Below are 14792 nucleotides of genomic sequence, written 5' to 3'. Positions count from 1 at the left end.
CCGCCTCGTCCCCGGGCCCCTCTCCGTGCCCGGCGGGGCTGGGCCACCGAGCGCCCACCAAGCCCAGCCCCTCGGCTCCACCGCCCCGGGGCGCCCGCCCCCCGCCCAGCCCGGGGCTCCTCCCCTGCCGTCAGGGCCGCGGCAGCCCCCGCTCCCCCTTTGTCACTGAAGCACAAAGGTCCTCGGCGGCCCGGGGGGACGGGAGCTCCCGCCGCAAAGCGCGGCCCCGCTGACGGGGATCGGGGCAGGTCTGGGCTTTTTTGGGGGAGGTTTAGGGGTTCGGTGGCAGTTTGTTGTGGCTGCTTTTTTGGTTGCTTTGGGTTTTTTTCCCCTTATTTGCTTGAGTCAGCAAAGTTGCATGCGCGGGTGCTTTCGTTTCAGCATCGGCCCACGGGGATCATTTTTGAGGACTTAAAACGCGGTTGTTGGAAAAGCTGCTGGCAGAGAAGCGGCTCGGCAGAGAACTGCAGATCGTAAATGGTCTGCGCACCTCTGAGAGGGGGGAGAGCAGGAGCCGGCAGCCTCCCGGGCCGGCCCCCGCCCCAGGCCGGCAGACCCGAAGCAGGGGGCCGAGCAGGCACAGGCGTTCCCCCGGGGAGGGGGGCAGGCCGCCTTCTCTGAGGTACCGAGCAGCCTAGAGCGCTTCCGCTTTTCAGAGCATTTGTAATGCCAGAGTTCTGGATCAGGCGCTCTCTCCTTTGCCTTGCAGGACTGTGCGTGTCCTTCTACCAGCCCTAGGACAGCACTGCACCTGGGCAGGTGAGACGGCCGGGGAAAGGTTTTAGGGAAAACAGGCAGAATTAGGACTGGACATCTGTTTTGGGGCTGTGGGGGGTTTTTTTTGTTGTTTTTTGTTTTCCTTTACATAGGACCAGCTTAGCGCTGTTGGTATTGCCCACCCACGAGTGTCACACACGGCAGGAGCCCCGCTGGCGGCTCCAGAGCTGCTCCCTGAGGACCTCACTGTGTGCTTCGTCGTGGGTGAGACAGCTTCCACGCCTGTGCGGCTCACCGCGTGAGTACGACTGCGGGGCCAGGCGGCACGGCACGGCGACCGGCGCGCAGCGCGGGGCAGCCTCATCTTCAGAGCCGATCGTGCCAAGGAGGCCGCGCCCGGGGCGGGAGCGGGGCCCGCCGCCTCGCGGCTGACAGCGGGGGCGGGCCCAGCGCCTTGACTGACAGCTGGCTTCCCGCGCACCGCGGGGAGGGGGCGAGGCGGAGGCGCCGTGCGCGGTGACGTATTGCGTGGCTTGCCCCCTCCCTGTGCCGGCCCCTCCCGCCGCTCCCCGCCGCCGCGCAGACCGTGACCCGCCGGCGCTGCTTCCTCCGCCGCGGCGGCGATGTGACCCCTCCCCGCCCCTCCTCCTCCCCCCCGCGCCCGCCGCCGGCCGCCGCCGGCAGCCCGCGCAGCGAACATGGCGGAGGTGAGAGCGCGGCGGCGGGGCGGGGGCCTGCCCGGGAACTTGTTGCGCGGGGCCGCGGCCGGGCGGAGCGTCCCACAAGTTAGTTGTGGGGCTGGGGAGGCCGCGCCGGGCCACGGGGAGCCGACCGGCGCCCGCAGCCCCGGCGCTCCAGCCAGCTCCCTTGCGGGGCCTACTGCCCCGGGACGGGGAGCCTGGCTCCGGGCCCGCGGCGGCGGCGATGCGCGGGCGGGACCCGAGCGCGGCCCGGGCGGGCGCCCCGGGCATCTGGAAGCGGTGCCTCTCGCCCGCGGGCGGCAGCGGGAAGGGGTCGTCGGCGGGCAGGGGGCTATGCCTCGTCCGCGGAGCCAAGGCTCTACCGGCGGCAGCCCTCTCGAGGCGGGGAGGAGGCGGGGAAGATGCTGGAGAGGAGCCCTCGGCTCGGCGGGGTTCGGGGCCCGGCTCCGGAGCAGCGGGGGAGAGGGCAGTGGAGCGGGGCCTGTGCCTTCCTCGGGACGGGGTCCATCTTTTTTTTTTTTTTTTTTTTTTGGGGGGGGGGGGGCGGGTTGTGGAAAGTGGGGTAGCCTTGATTGCTGCGGCATGGGGAAGTGTGATCTGTTCGGGGTGGAGTGATGCTCTTCCTGCCAGCTCTGGCCGTCTCTCTCTCCATCCAAATGTGAAAGATTCGCATCACCCGGGCTTTTCTCAGCGAAGCATCGCTTGAGCATAAGACATGTATTTATTTTCTTTAAATACCTTTCTTGTAGTCCTTGAGACAAAGGGGAATTGCCATCATAGACAGAAGGGCAGCCCTTCCAGTCTCCTGGGGAGGAGACCTTTCTCCTGAAAAAGGGAGAAGGGCTATTCAGGGGAGTTGCAGGACATGGGAAAAGGCTTATTGACCTCTTTTCTTCTGTGGGAGGCAGAGCGAGATACGTGTTTGATTATTGAGGTGTGGATTTGTCCATCCCAATAGGATCTGGAAGAGCAGCTCTTTAGCTTCTTAGGAGGCAAGTTAGGACAGATGAATAGATACTTAATTAAGTTTTCTTCAAATTACGCTAAGATTCCGATCTTAAGGTAATTTGCTGCTTGAACAGTGTTGACAAATGAATTGGAAATGCTTATTTGAAAGGTATGGAATTAAATTTTTTTTTTCTTCTGTGGGACAGGCATTTCTTCCGGCCAGATGAGGAGGGAGTTGGAGGTATGGGGATTAGATAGATGAGGTTCCTTCCCTTGAAATTCCTGAATATGTGTGAATTTTTACTTAAATTTATTCTTTCTCTCCTAAATGACAATTGTAATGAAGTGTTCTTCCTGTTATTGGTACAAAATGTACTAATTTAATCTTAGAAATTAAAAGAATCTGCCTGTCTGTGTTTTTCTGTGTCTTGAAGGGCAGAGATTCACAAGTCTGATCCCTGAGTAATTTCTTGGTTGAGAAAATGTAGGTGTTGAACTCCTGTAATCTGTAAAGTTGGAGAGACATAGGGGGGCCCATGCTGATCTAGGCATCACAGTATTCAAGATCTTTGTCTCAAGTTTTACTGGTTGCTTGTAAGGTTTAAACACAGCATTATTGTGAAATACTCGTGCTAGCGCTCTTCTGGTGGGAACTAAGTTCGCCATATTGCTAAAGAGCCACAGGCAGTGCGCTGAATTACTTCCTATTCTGTATTGTCACGTACTTATATTGACGTTACAGCAGTGATAGCATTGAGAGTCGTAGGGGATTCATGCTGTAGAGAGCAATAAAAAGTCAGTGAGTTATGGAGGTCAGGCAGCTTTTGTTTTTCACTTTGTGGACGTTGTTCCAACAGGTAAGGCTTTTATTGTGTGTTGGTCTTGGTATTTTACGAAGAAAGAAAGACAGGCTCCCCACCCCCCCCAGCATTTTGCTTTTTTGAAGAAAAGCTAAAATGAATTCTTTGTCCTTTTTTGGCTTCTTTATTCCAGGTTAAGGGGCAGGAGCAGCATAAAAGGGCTGTGCTGTGAAAGCTTTGATCCACCTGTGGGATGAGTTCAGTAGCACAGGAGTGGCAGCAGCCATTCAGGCTTGGCTGACATTCGTTCACAGCCGTTGAATTGTGCAGACAACTGTTTGCATGGCTGCACTGCAATCTGGATTGGGAGACAATCAGACTTAAAAAAAAAAAACCACTTTCTTTCAGTGATTTGATGTAGGAGCAATGTCCGGAATATGAGTCCTAGCACAATTTCGGAATTATATTGGGGATAGGATGGGAAGTTTCCTTGGCGCAGGCATTGCCACCCAAGCTCTGGTATTTGCCATCTGCCTAGAGGAACTGAAGATGACTGCTGCTACATGGTGGTGTCCTAGGTATGCTGAAGGAGGAGTGTGTAAGGAAAGTAATGTGCAGCATAATGTGATGTTGAGAGAAGGAAGACTGATAATTCAGGCAGTCCTAGGACAAGCCTGGGACCAGCCTGGGTTTGAAAATGCAGGTGGAAAGTAAAACGGCTGTTGTGCCTCTTGTCCTCTTCTCCGTCCCTCCCCAGTGGTAAATCTTGTCTGGACTCTGCTGAAGGAGTGCACAGGAACTCATCCTTTAGTCCGGAAGGATCCTGAAGTGTTGCATTCTAGAGAACCAGCTAAGTTTCAGTGCTAGAGACACAAACTTCAGAAATAAACAATAGAAATATGAAACTTTCTGAATTTGACAGGAAGGCTTTTCAGACAGGAGCTTTGAGCTTGGTTAGAGAGTCCAGAAAGTGAAACTAAAATAACAAAAAATGACGTTTCAGTTTTGTAGAAGCTTACCAGTTTAAATACAGGACAGACAAAAAACGGATTTTGAATAACCATTAAACTGGTTTTAGATCTGAGATTAATAACCTGTGTTAAGGTTTCATTTTACGTGGAAGCATGCACACGTGATTGGTTTGAGTCCTGATATTCCAACACATTGGAAGATTGTTCTAGTCATAAATTGGAAACATCTCTAACTTAAGATCAGCTCAAGCTTTGTGAATATTACAATATCATGCATTAAGCTGCTTATTTAGTCTTTGTGGTGAAGTGAATGCTGATACATACATATTTTCTTCCCAAATAACGAGTATTTTAATGCCTATTGAGAATAAAAGATTTTTGACTGGAAAGCTTGATTAGTAGTTGAAAGAGAATGTTTTTTTGTTTATTCAGCCATTATATTGTTTGAATAAAATGTCAGTGAGAATGAGATGATCTGATTTCAAAAACTTGAAGAGCTGGGGTCAGACTTTTGTGTTGAAAAGATAGGCAGCTAAATACCTATTGTAATTTCCAGAAGTGCTGAATTCCTGCTGTTAGTTTATTTTGTTCCATGATAGGGTGCACCGGTCGGGTTGCTACAAGCATTTGAGAGGACACTAAAAAGGCAGAACTAATGGCAAAATGATGAGTGTTTGCATTGTGTGATTTTATTTTTTTTTTGGTGTGTGGTGGTGTTTTTTGGTATTTTTTTTAAACTGTCTGAAGAATAAGAGAAGTACTAGGACTGCTGCAGAGTTGTTAAGGACATGTTTGAATCAGGGGAGTTGGGGACATAGTATCTGTGATATCCCTGAAATCAAGCATAGCTTGATTTCAATTTCAAGCTGATTTTAATTATGGGTTGAGGGGGGATGGACAACAACTGGGGTGGTCTAACAGCTCCTAGCTGCTTGAAAGAGGAGATCTAGTATTGCTGCTGCTTTTGTGTAGATGTTTCTGAACTTGTACTGTAGGCTGATACAGCTTGCCAGCTTAGAAAGAAGTGCAAACCTTCCTGCAGGGTAACCAGTTGTATCGGCTCATGGAAAGATCCAACAGAGACGAGAGCTGGTATGCGAGGTGGTATGGGGCAGCAGAACCAGATGTGGGGATCAGTGGGAGGATGATGTGTTCCTCCTTCCAAAAAGGTCGGGCTGTGAAATTGTCTCGGCTTCCCCTCAGCCAGTATCCTTGTCTTGTGCTGCTCTGACTCTTGACAGCAGGAAGCTATTCACTGTTACTGTTGCTGAAAAATATGGTCCTGTTTCTCCCAACTCTTGAGCAGGCAGTTGACAGTCTAATGGCAGGTCCTAGCCTTTCACAGATTCATGGAATGGTTTGGGTTGGAAGAGACCTCCAAGACCACCCAGTCGCACCCCCCCACCACAGGCAGGGACCCCTCCCCCCAGCCCAGGCTGCTCCCAGCCCCGTCCAGCCTGGCCTTGAGCCCTGCCAGGGATGGGGCACCCACAGCTGCTCTGGGCAGCCTGGGCCTCACCACCCTCGCAGGGAAGAATTTCTTCCTTGGACCTGCCCTAAATCTCCCCTCTTTCAGCCGGAAGCCATTCCCCCTTGCCCTATCGTGACATGCCCATGGGAAAAGCCCCTCCCCAGCTTTCTCGTCAGCCCGTTAGGTGCTGGCGGGTGCTCTAAGGTCTCCCGGAGCCTTCTCTTCCCCAGGCTGAACAGCCCCAGCTCTCAGCCTGCCTGCACAGCAGAGGGGCCCCAGCCCCCTGGTCATCTTCGTGGCCTCCTCTGGACTCGCTCCAGCAGGTCCGTGTCCTTCTTAGGTTTCTCATCCCTCAGTGAGGTTATTCAGCTTTCAGACCTGCTGGAATAAGAACTTAAGTTTTTCCTTCCGCAGAGTGAATTTCTGTGGGGTTAAAAATTTGAATTGGCATCCTAAGGTGTCAGGCAGGTATGGGAAGAGGCAGGAGCATTTGGGTCTTGGAGAGGAGCAGGACCACATCTCTTCTGGTGCCAGCGGACAGTTAAACTGACTCAGCCAGATTTCTTTGGGTGCACTTTAATGTCATTTGGATTTCTGAAATTTTAGTTGCTCTTGACTAGAAAACCAGTTTATTAACGTTGTGTGGCAGTGCTTGAATAAGTAATCTTTAAATTAAAAATGTTTGGTGACATTTTCCTTTTTTTCTGAACATTAGGCTTCTTTCAGTTTGAGAGTTTTAAACTTCGTGAATGTAACTGAATTCTAGTTTTCATGTGCAGCTTGAACCAACTTCAGGACACAATGTTTAAGAAATACATGATCTAATAACAATCTCTAATAACCTTTTTTACATTTTTAATCTTTGTATTTTTATTAAGCTATGCTATTACTTTAAAACAATATGCATAAATGTGTAATAGCCTCCCCTGCAGGAAGCAGTAGTAAAGTTAACATGGTCACTAATGTGGTTGGAAATTGAGATGTTTTAACAGTCAGGGAGGACAGAGCTTTTGAGTAATGTCTGAATACAAAATAAGGTCAACATAGATTAAATCAAGGTATCCTGCTGACTGATCTAAATAATGATTAGAATCAGTGATTCACATCAGTCCATCCTGTTGAGCACAATTATTTTTTTTCCTCACTTGATCTTAGCTTTTACTGTCTGTTTGTTTCACTTTGGAGCAGTTTTTGTAGAATACGTCACAGAGGTATCTGTAAACCTATTGTAGATCAGGGAATTCCGTTCTCTCACTTCTTTGGTGAGACTATAAACTCCAAAATGATTGGTTATAGTCACTGCTTGTATTCCCTCAGGTTTTCTGATAACTATTGAAGAGAAAACAATAGCATTTAACATTCTGCATTCCTGATCTTGGAAAAGAGATTGTTTTGGTTTGGTTTTTTCCTGTTGTAGAATTGTTTTGTGGAATTCTATGCATGTGGTAAAATACTGATGTTTAAACTTCTTTCTAATACAGTGGAGGGTAGACAGTGGACGTGTTGAAAAGTTCTATTTCTTTTTGAGCTTTTTCCTGGCCAAAAGCCCTAGTCTGTATTAGCATTTCACTACTAATCCATGCATGTCACAGATTGTGTGTAAGAATGTTTTCTTGTGGTGCTTGATATATGACTGTATCTGGTTTCATCTGAAATCGTATGGTGGGATATGGTCACTCCATAGATTTCCACTTTTTTCTTAGCAAGAAGTTGAGGCTGGTGCTGTACTTTGTAATGGAGGTGAACAATAAATAGTTAGAAAATGTCCAGTTGAAAACATGTGCTTCAGATAAGACAGAGGTGGTATTCTGATCAAGTGCTGTGGCCATGCTTCATAATACTCATAATACTTTTCAAAAATGGAAGTTTTCTTGCTGAACTTCCTCTATCGAGCAGCCTTATCAGTTAGCCTTACAGCATCTGCGCTCGTTTCATTTTTCTGGTGACTCAGTCCTGAGCAGGGATGACTACTCTGGGCTGGTAGTTCCTCATTCTAGTCATGTACTCTGCTCAAAGGAGAGTGAGAATCAGTTCCACTTTATTGTAAGTATGTTAAGTTGGTGTGTGATTCAGCAGCAGCATGGTCATGAGCCATTGGACAGAACCTGCTTTTACCACCCTGAAACGTGCTGTTTCTTCTCTTGACTTAGAACCCTGAAAAATGTAGCTACATTTGCTCTTCAGGACATTTTGCAGAGGTCTGTGCTCACCTTGGGTGTGAGTGTTCAGGCTCATGAGGGAGGTAGTCCCTCTAGTTCGGAGATCTAACTACCCTGACAATCTTACGTCATTGTCATCTGTCTGTCTTGCTGTGTTGTCCCCCTGCACTTTCAAGGTGCTATTTTCTCTTGCTGGAGGCTACTCCTACAGCAAGTGTGGCAGAGAGGAAAGCAGGACAGTGTCACCCGTTGAAAACTTTTAAGTTTGTACAGTTTTGCTTTGGGTGCACCTTTGCTTTGTTGCACCTGCTGTGGTGTGATAACCTCTGACAGAAGTGTGGAGCAGATAGCAGGCTGGAGAAAGTTAAATCACCCCAGGGAGAGTCATTGCCTGACACCCTTCAGCCTTCTGTGTTCCCATGAAGCTTTTTTTTTTTTTTAAGTAGCAGCTGCTGCTTTTGTTAGAGGTGCAGCTGAAATACCTATTTAAGAATTTCTGCTGGTATTTACAATATTGAAGATGTCCCCAGGTAATACAGTGACTTCACTGGCAAAACTGACTTGAAAAGGCTACTTAAGAAACGCTACAGTTTGCTTCCCCTGAGGTGTGCCGCTGCAGATTTCAGGAGCCATGTTGCAAACCAAGTGTCTGAAAGATCCACATTGACAATATCCCCTGTGAAATACTGACAGTATCATCTGCTTCCCCTTTCCAGTCTTTTTGTGGTGAAGAGATTCAGGTGGATTGATACAGGACTGAGTCAGCTGCATTAAAACCCAACCTGTGCTGTGATTCTTGCTAGTTAGGCATGCTGAAACTCATCAGGCAGCTTCTTCAGGAAAACCTAACCTGCATTTTTTAGTTTGTTGGGGGGTGTGTGTTAGATTTTATTACATAGTAATAAACAGCAGCAGACCTTACCTAATATTCTTCTCAGAAGAGGCAGACAGAGAGAGGGAAGTGAGCTTATTTATAAGTAGTTTTTCAGGGCTACCTGCAAAACCTCAAAACTTGGATTATGAGATAATTCGGAGTGGAAAGGACCTCAGGAGGTCTCTGGTCCAACCTTCTGCTCGTGGCAGGCTCTGTCCTGAGTTCTGACCAGCTTACTCAAGGCTGCTTCCAGTCTGGTCTTGAAAACCTCCAAGGAAAGAGACTGGGCAACCTGTTGTAATGTTTGGCTGTCCTGAGGGAGGGCAGTCATCTTTATAAGAGTGAAGTCTAGGAAGGGAGTGGCCAAGTCAGGGACCTTTACTAAGGTGATTGGTTCAAGGGTTAGATACACATTTGACATCTGTGAGTTGAAACATTGCACCTGATCTTTGTGTTCTGGAAGGACAAGAATTTTCTCATTTAGCAACCAAACTAAAAAAAACCCAAACCTAAAAATCCATGTATATAAGTTTCCATTTCATGTGCAGAAGGGCTTGGATGTTGCTGTAGTTTTGGCTGTAGAAGTGTTCACATGTGAAACTTAAATAAGGGTCAGCCGTATTTTTTTTCTTGTTTCGATATATTGCTCATTTCTTCCCAAGGTAAAAATGAGGCAAACCATTCTCTGACACTTGGGTTATTTTGTTATACAACATGGGGAGACAGGATCAGGCTGGAACTGTTAGCCTTCCACTGAAATACCTGTTCGTGAAGAGACACGTGTGCCCTCTTGAGTAAAGGATGTTCTTCACCATTTTAACTAGTCGTTTTCTCTAAGCCATCATCATTTAGCTTAGCTCATTGGAGAGTTTATTAAATGGCTGCCACAGTCACTTCTTAAGACAGCAGCAGTTTGGTCGTGGGTCTTACCACTTTTTAGCTGATGAGCTCCTGTTCTCAGTTTGAACTGTAGGGTTAGTGTCTAAACCATGTGTATGCAAAACTTCAGTTTTCATGTGGTCTTTGAACATTATTTGTGTAACTGTATATCTGCGTTTTGGGAACAAATGTGAGTTGTTATGAACACAGATCAGTATTTTTCTTCTAATTAGTCTGCTTAGTGAAATGTAGCTTTAGTGGTGTTGAAGCCACATGCATGTATACTTGTGAGGTAATTGCATGTACCCTCTACCCACTGCTCATGCTTCATTCTTTGTGGTGTTATATAATAGGCAATGCTGCTGCATTTTAAGGTTTGGTTGCTGGTTTAATATTAAAGTTTTCTGTGCCTCAAATGTTGCTAAAACTAGATGCTGCAGTTACCAAAAGTTGCCAAAAAAAACCAAAGCAGTTAACTGTGGTATTTTCCTATAGCAGAGCAAAAAAGACCTGAGCATCTACTTAATTCATTTGTCACGTTTATTGCCATCAATATAGACAAAAGTTAATTTTAGTTTTTAACTGTTTTATGTAACACTTAAAGAGCTATTAAAGATAATTGTGTAAACTTGAACAGAATGTATTTGTCACTGTCTTGTAGAGACTGCAGATACAGCTAATGTTAAGATGTTTCGTTATTAATAAATTATATTAAACAGCATGGAAGATATTAGCAAATACAGCAGTAGCTTTTGGGCAGAAGGGAGACTGCATAGTGTCCTGTCAGTTCCATTCAAGTATTTCTTTACAGGCTGTAGGCGAAATGTAAGAAGTGAAAACTCAGTGCATTACTTCCACAGGTTTCACGTTTTGGCGTACTCCGTTCTCGTCCAAGCAGCTATGAAGCATCGGAATAAGACACAAGAATTTCCTGCCAGTGTGCAGAAACAGGCACTGCCTGGAAGCATGCTTCTACTTCTGAAATAGTGAATTCAAAAATAAACTGTGCAAAACTGATGTCTCCAGAAGGCTGTTTGCATTAAATAAACCTGTCATGCTGCCAATTCAGGTTTTCTTCTGCCATTTAACTTCCATCACAAATTGTAGTAATACAGACCTCCCAAAGTCCAGTGAGCTTTTTGTTGTCAGGGTAACACTGTAGATCTAGGTTTTTTCTGTCTGACATGTGTCTGCTAGGTTCATCACTTGACAGTCCAACGGTGTCTGAAAGAGGCTGGCCAGCTTCAGTTCCATTTATTCCCATGTCCATACACTGGAGAATGTATTGGTTATGATCATTTGGCTCATAGTTCTGCAAGTGTCGCTAACCTTCTGAAAACAACTACTCTGCATGTCTTTCCGTAGGCTCCTAAAAATACACATGGAATAAAAAGCGACAGATTATTTCAGTGCCACCCAAGCCTAATGTTTTGTTGCTCAGTGTCTTTTCTCTTTCTCTTTACCATGTTTGCATTCTTCGTATCTCAGAGCTGGTATTTCCTTCAAGTTGCTTATCTGGAGCATTAACAAATGTGCTTAATGGTGTATCCATACAGCAGGACTCCTTTAGCCACTTGAGTCTTTCCTCACTGTCCATGAGTTAGGAGTTTTTCAATGATTTTTCATTCTTTTGAACCCACAACAAACACTTGCTGTTATCTTTTCTGACGGTGCTGTGCGCAGAACATGTTGAGTGTGTCAGCCTGTATATTTTAAGTATCCCATAGCTTTTCTCTGCTGGGCCTTGGATACCGTTACCTTTTTATAGGTAGCAGCTCTTTGTTCCCGTGAGTGCCCTTGAGGCAAAAAAGTGCTTTGTACTTCTCTGGGAATTGGTGCAGCAGAAAATGAAAAGCCACCGAAGTACAGGGGTATCCTTTTTCACAGGAATTCCTGTTATATTGACATACCATAGCTTAGGACTTAAGATCTGATGATACCAATGTAGCCATATGATCTTTAACTACTGCCAGGAGATTTTCATAAGCAGATGCCCTCAAAGCCATCTGTTCTACCCTGTCCAGTGTCACAATCACTTGGAGGCAAGGAAATAGGAGTGAATTATCAAACATCGCCATAATTGTCTTGAAACAACTCATTAATCATAGGATGCTCTTTCACCTCGTGTAATGCTGACAGCTTGTCGTTGAAGGGGTTATTCCTCGTCTCTTGCTGCACACCGTTCTTGTGTCTAGCTTCAGACTTGTGCCCTAGATTGTTTGCGGCATGTCTGGCAATTGCAAAGGCCCAAGATGAAGTACTTTGGCTCACTGATAGGGTAGAAAACTGGCGTTAGCTTTCTTTGAGATTGGTTTGCTGAACCAGCGCATGCTGCAGCTTCCCAATTGCTGGACCTGGCACAAGTGGTAGAGGCACATGGAGTGGTGGGAAGAGGTCAGACTACTACTTTTGGCAGCAGCTGGCCATTAATATAGATGAGATGTAATGTGACACTGCATCTAGCTAGAAATAGAAGGCAGAAAATGATTGACAGTGCATCACTTAGACTAGAAATGTATGAAATGCAGAGAAATCCACTAACTAGGACAGACTAGGTAGATATGGTAGGCAAAGCTTAGAAGAAAAGCATAGAGACCCAGAGGCTGTTCTTCTAAAAGCTGCCTGTGAAGTCTGTGGCAGAGAATGAACTAGAACCTCTCAAGGGATGTAGGCATTCTGTCAGGTAGCCTGAAATGGACTTAATGTTTCCAGAGGCGATTGGGTTTTTGCAGATTTTCTGGTTGGGGGTTGTGTGGTTTTTTACTTCCATAGACTAGAACCATACTGGCTATATATTTTGGAGTTGTTGAAAAGTCATGGGAGTCATTCTGAATTCTAGAGGCATTGCAGTATTTTAGCAATGCTTTTGAAGCTGTGGAGGAGATGATTGCTTTAGCAGTGTTTCAGCCTATAGGGAAGGCCATTTGCTTGCTTGAGCTGTCATGCCTACTCCATACTATTTCAGAATACTGAAAGCTGAATTTTGTTTCTTGAAGCATGCTTGACTTCTATGAGATGTTTTTATGCCCCACTATGGTTTTGTGTCTACTCTCAACAGGAAAATGCTTCATTGTGGTAAGCTTCATTACAATATATATTGGAGCATTTAGTTATAGAATTGTTGGAGTTGGAAGGGACATCTGGAGATAATCAAGACTAACCCGTTGCTTGGAGCTGGGTCAGCGAGAGGAGGTTGCCCAGGACCTTTGTCAGTCTGGTTTTGTATACCTCCAGTGCAAACACGGCAACCTCTTGGGGCAACGTGTTCCTGTGTTTCATCACTTATAGTGAAAAAAGCTTTTCCTTATGTTTAAATGTATTCTAGTTTGTGCCCATTAACTCCTGTCACTGGTTGCCATTGAGAAGGGACTGGCTCAGTCTTCTGTACAGCCTTTTGTTCAGATATTTGTGCACATGGGTCAGATCCTCCTGAGCCATCTCTTACCCAGGCTGAACAGGCCAGGCTCTCAGCCTCTTGTCTTGTCGTAGATGATCCAGTCCCCCAGTCGCTTTTTGTGGCCCCTTGCTGGAGTTGCTTCATTCTGTCCCATGTCTCTCTTGAAATTGGAGAGCCCAGCACTGGGCATATAGCTCTGAGGGTAAGGTCCTGGTGGACGCCAAGTTGGTTGTAAGCCAGCCATGTGCTACTGGGGCATAGTCGTCCCCCAGCACCCTGGGCTGCGTTCAGAGCACTGCCAGCGGGTCGAGGGGGTGATCCTGCCCCTCTGCTCAGCCCTGGGGAGGCACGTGTGGAGTGCTGGGTCCAGGGCTGGGCTCCCCAGGACAAGGGACACATGGATGGACTTGGGTGAGTCCAGCAAAGGCCACAGAGATGCCTGAGGGTCTGGAGCACCTGAGATGTGAGGCAGGGCTGGGAGAGCTGCTCAGCCTGGAGAGGAGGGGGCTCAGGGGGGTCTTATCCGTGGGTATAGGTGTCTGATGTGGGAGTAGAGATGAGGGAGCCAGACTCCTCTCAGTGGTGCCCAGGGAGCAGGACAAAGGGCAGTGGGCTTATGTTGAAAATCAGGAAATTACAGTTAAACATAAGAAAAACCTTTTATTTTAAGGGTGATGAGAAACTAGATCAGGTTGTCCAGGGAGGCTGGTGAGTCACCATCCTTGGGGATAGATAAAACATTACTGGATGAGATTCTGAGCAGCCCGTTATAGGTGCGTGTACTAGGAGGTGATTCCCTTACAGGTGAAGGACTTTGTCTTTCTCTGTTGAGCTTCATGACGTTCCTGCTGGCCTGTTTCTGCAGCCTGTTGAGACCCCTCTGACTGGCAGTGTATCCAGAGCAGCTGTGGGTGCCCCATCCCTGGCAGGGCTCAAGGCCAGGCTGGACAGGGCTGGGAGCAGCCTGGGCTGGGGGGGGAGGGGTCCCTGCCCGTGGCAGGGGGTTGGCACTAGGTGATCTTTAAGGTCCCTGCCAACCCAAACCATTCCACGATTCTGTGATCCACCACTCCTCCTAATGTATCAGCTGTAAACACACTGAGAATATGCTCTGTCCTGTTGTCCAGGTCCCTAATGAAGGTGTTGGACAGCCTCTGCCCCCTGCCACTGACCTCTAGGTGGACTTTGCCATTTATTGCAACCCTTTGAGCTGGGCTGTTCAGCCCGTTTTCCATCCACACCCCTGTTTGTCCAGGCTTACTTCATTGATTTGTCTGTGAGGATGTTATGGGGGATGGCATGGAAAGCCTTGCTGAAGTGAAGACGAGCAGCATTCCCTGCACTCCCTTCATCCACCATGCCAGTCTTCTCATCGAGGAAGGCTCTTGGGCTGGTCAGGCTTATTTCCCTTTTGTAAATCCATGCTGGCTGCTCCCTTCGCCTCCTTCATGTCTGCGCCATCACCTGCCTGGGTGGGATGAGGCTATCTAGCCAGTGGTTCTCTGGATCTTTGTCTTTGAAGATGGGAATGATGCCTTTTCCATCCTGAAAACTTGTAAAGGGTAGTAAACTTCAAGTAGGAACTGAAACAACAGGCTCTGACACTTATATATTTATATATAAATCACATAAAAATCTGTGTACGTGTACCCATGCAAAATTTATATGAATCCAAAGGATGCTGCATGGCTTCAGGGCAGAGGTTAGAGCGGACCCTGTTCTGCTTATTGAGGATTTCAACATAGGGAACTTGCTCTTCTGAACTGAGGTGGGGATTTGGTTGTTCCCCTTTACACAAGGCTCACAGACCCAGAGGCCTCCTGCAGGTCTTTCTGGCTGTTGGCAAATCCTTAACAGTGGCTGTGCTTTTGGGGT

General features: G+C 47.2%; 1 protein-coding gene across 8 annotated transcripts in view; it reads left to right on the top strand.

The window, feature by feature from the left end:
* Positions 1-113: 113 nt before the first annotated feature.
* The window catches only part of MIER1 (MIER1 transcriptional regulator), a 43449-nt gene continuing 28770 nt past the window's right edge, over positions 114-14792 (top strand). The window contains exons 1-3 of one of the 8 annotated variants that reach the window (XM_056356648.1): positions 114-248; positions 710-759; positions 870-1015. Coding sequence is in view for 1 of the 8 variants with exons in the window: in XM_056356647.1 (XP_056212622.1) it covers positions 1416-1424 (9 nt within the window). In the remaining 7 variants the exon portion in view is untranslated. The other 7 variants (XM_056356650.1, XM_056356652.1, XM_056356649.1 and 4 more) reach the window with 7 other exon arrangements.

The sequence above is a fragment of the Falco biarmicus genome, chromosome 11, assembly GCF_023638135.1.
Source record: "Falco biarmicus isolate bFalBia1 chromosome 11, bFalBia1.pri, whole genome shotgun sequence".
NCBI classification, from domain to species: Eukaryota; Metazoa; Chordata; class Aves; order Falconiformes; family Falconidae; genus Falco; species Falco biarmicus.
The sequence above is the reverse complement of the archived record's forward strand: the minus strand, read 5'-3'. Positions and strand labels throughout refer to the sequence as shown.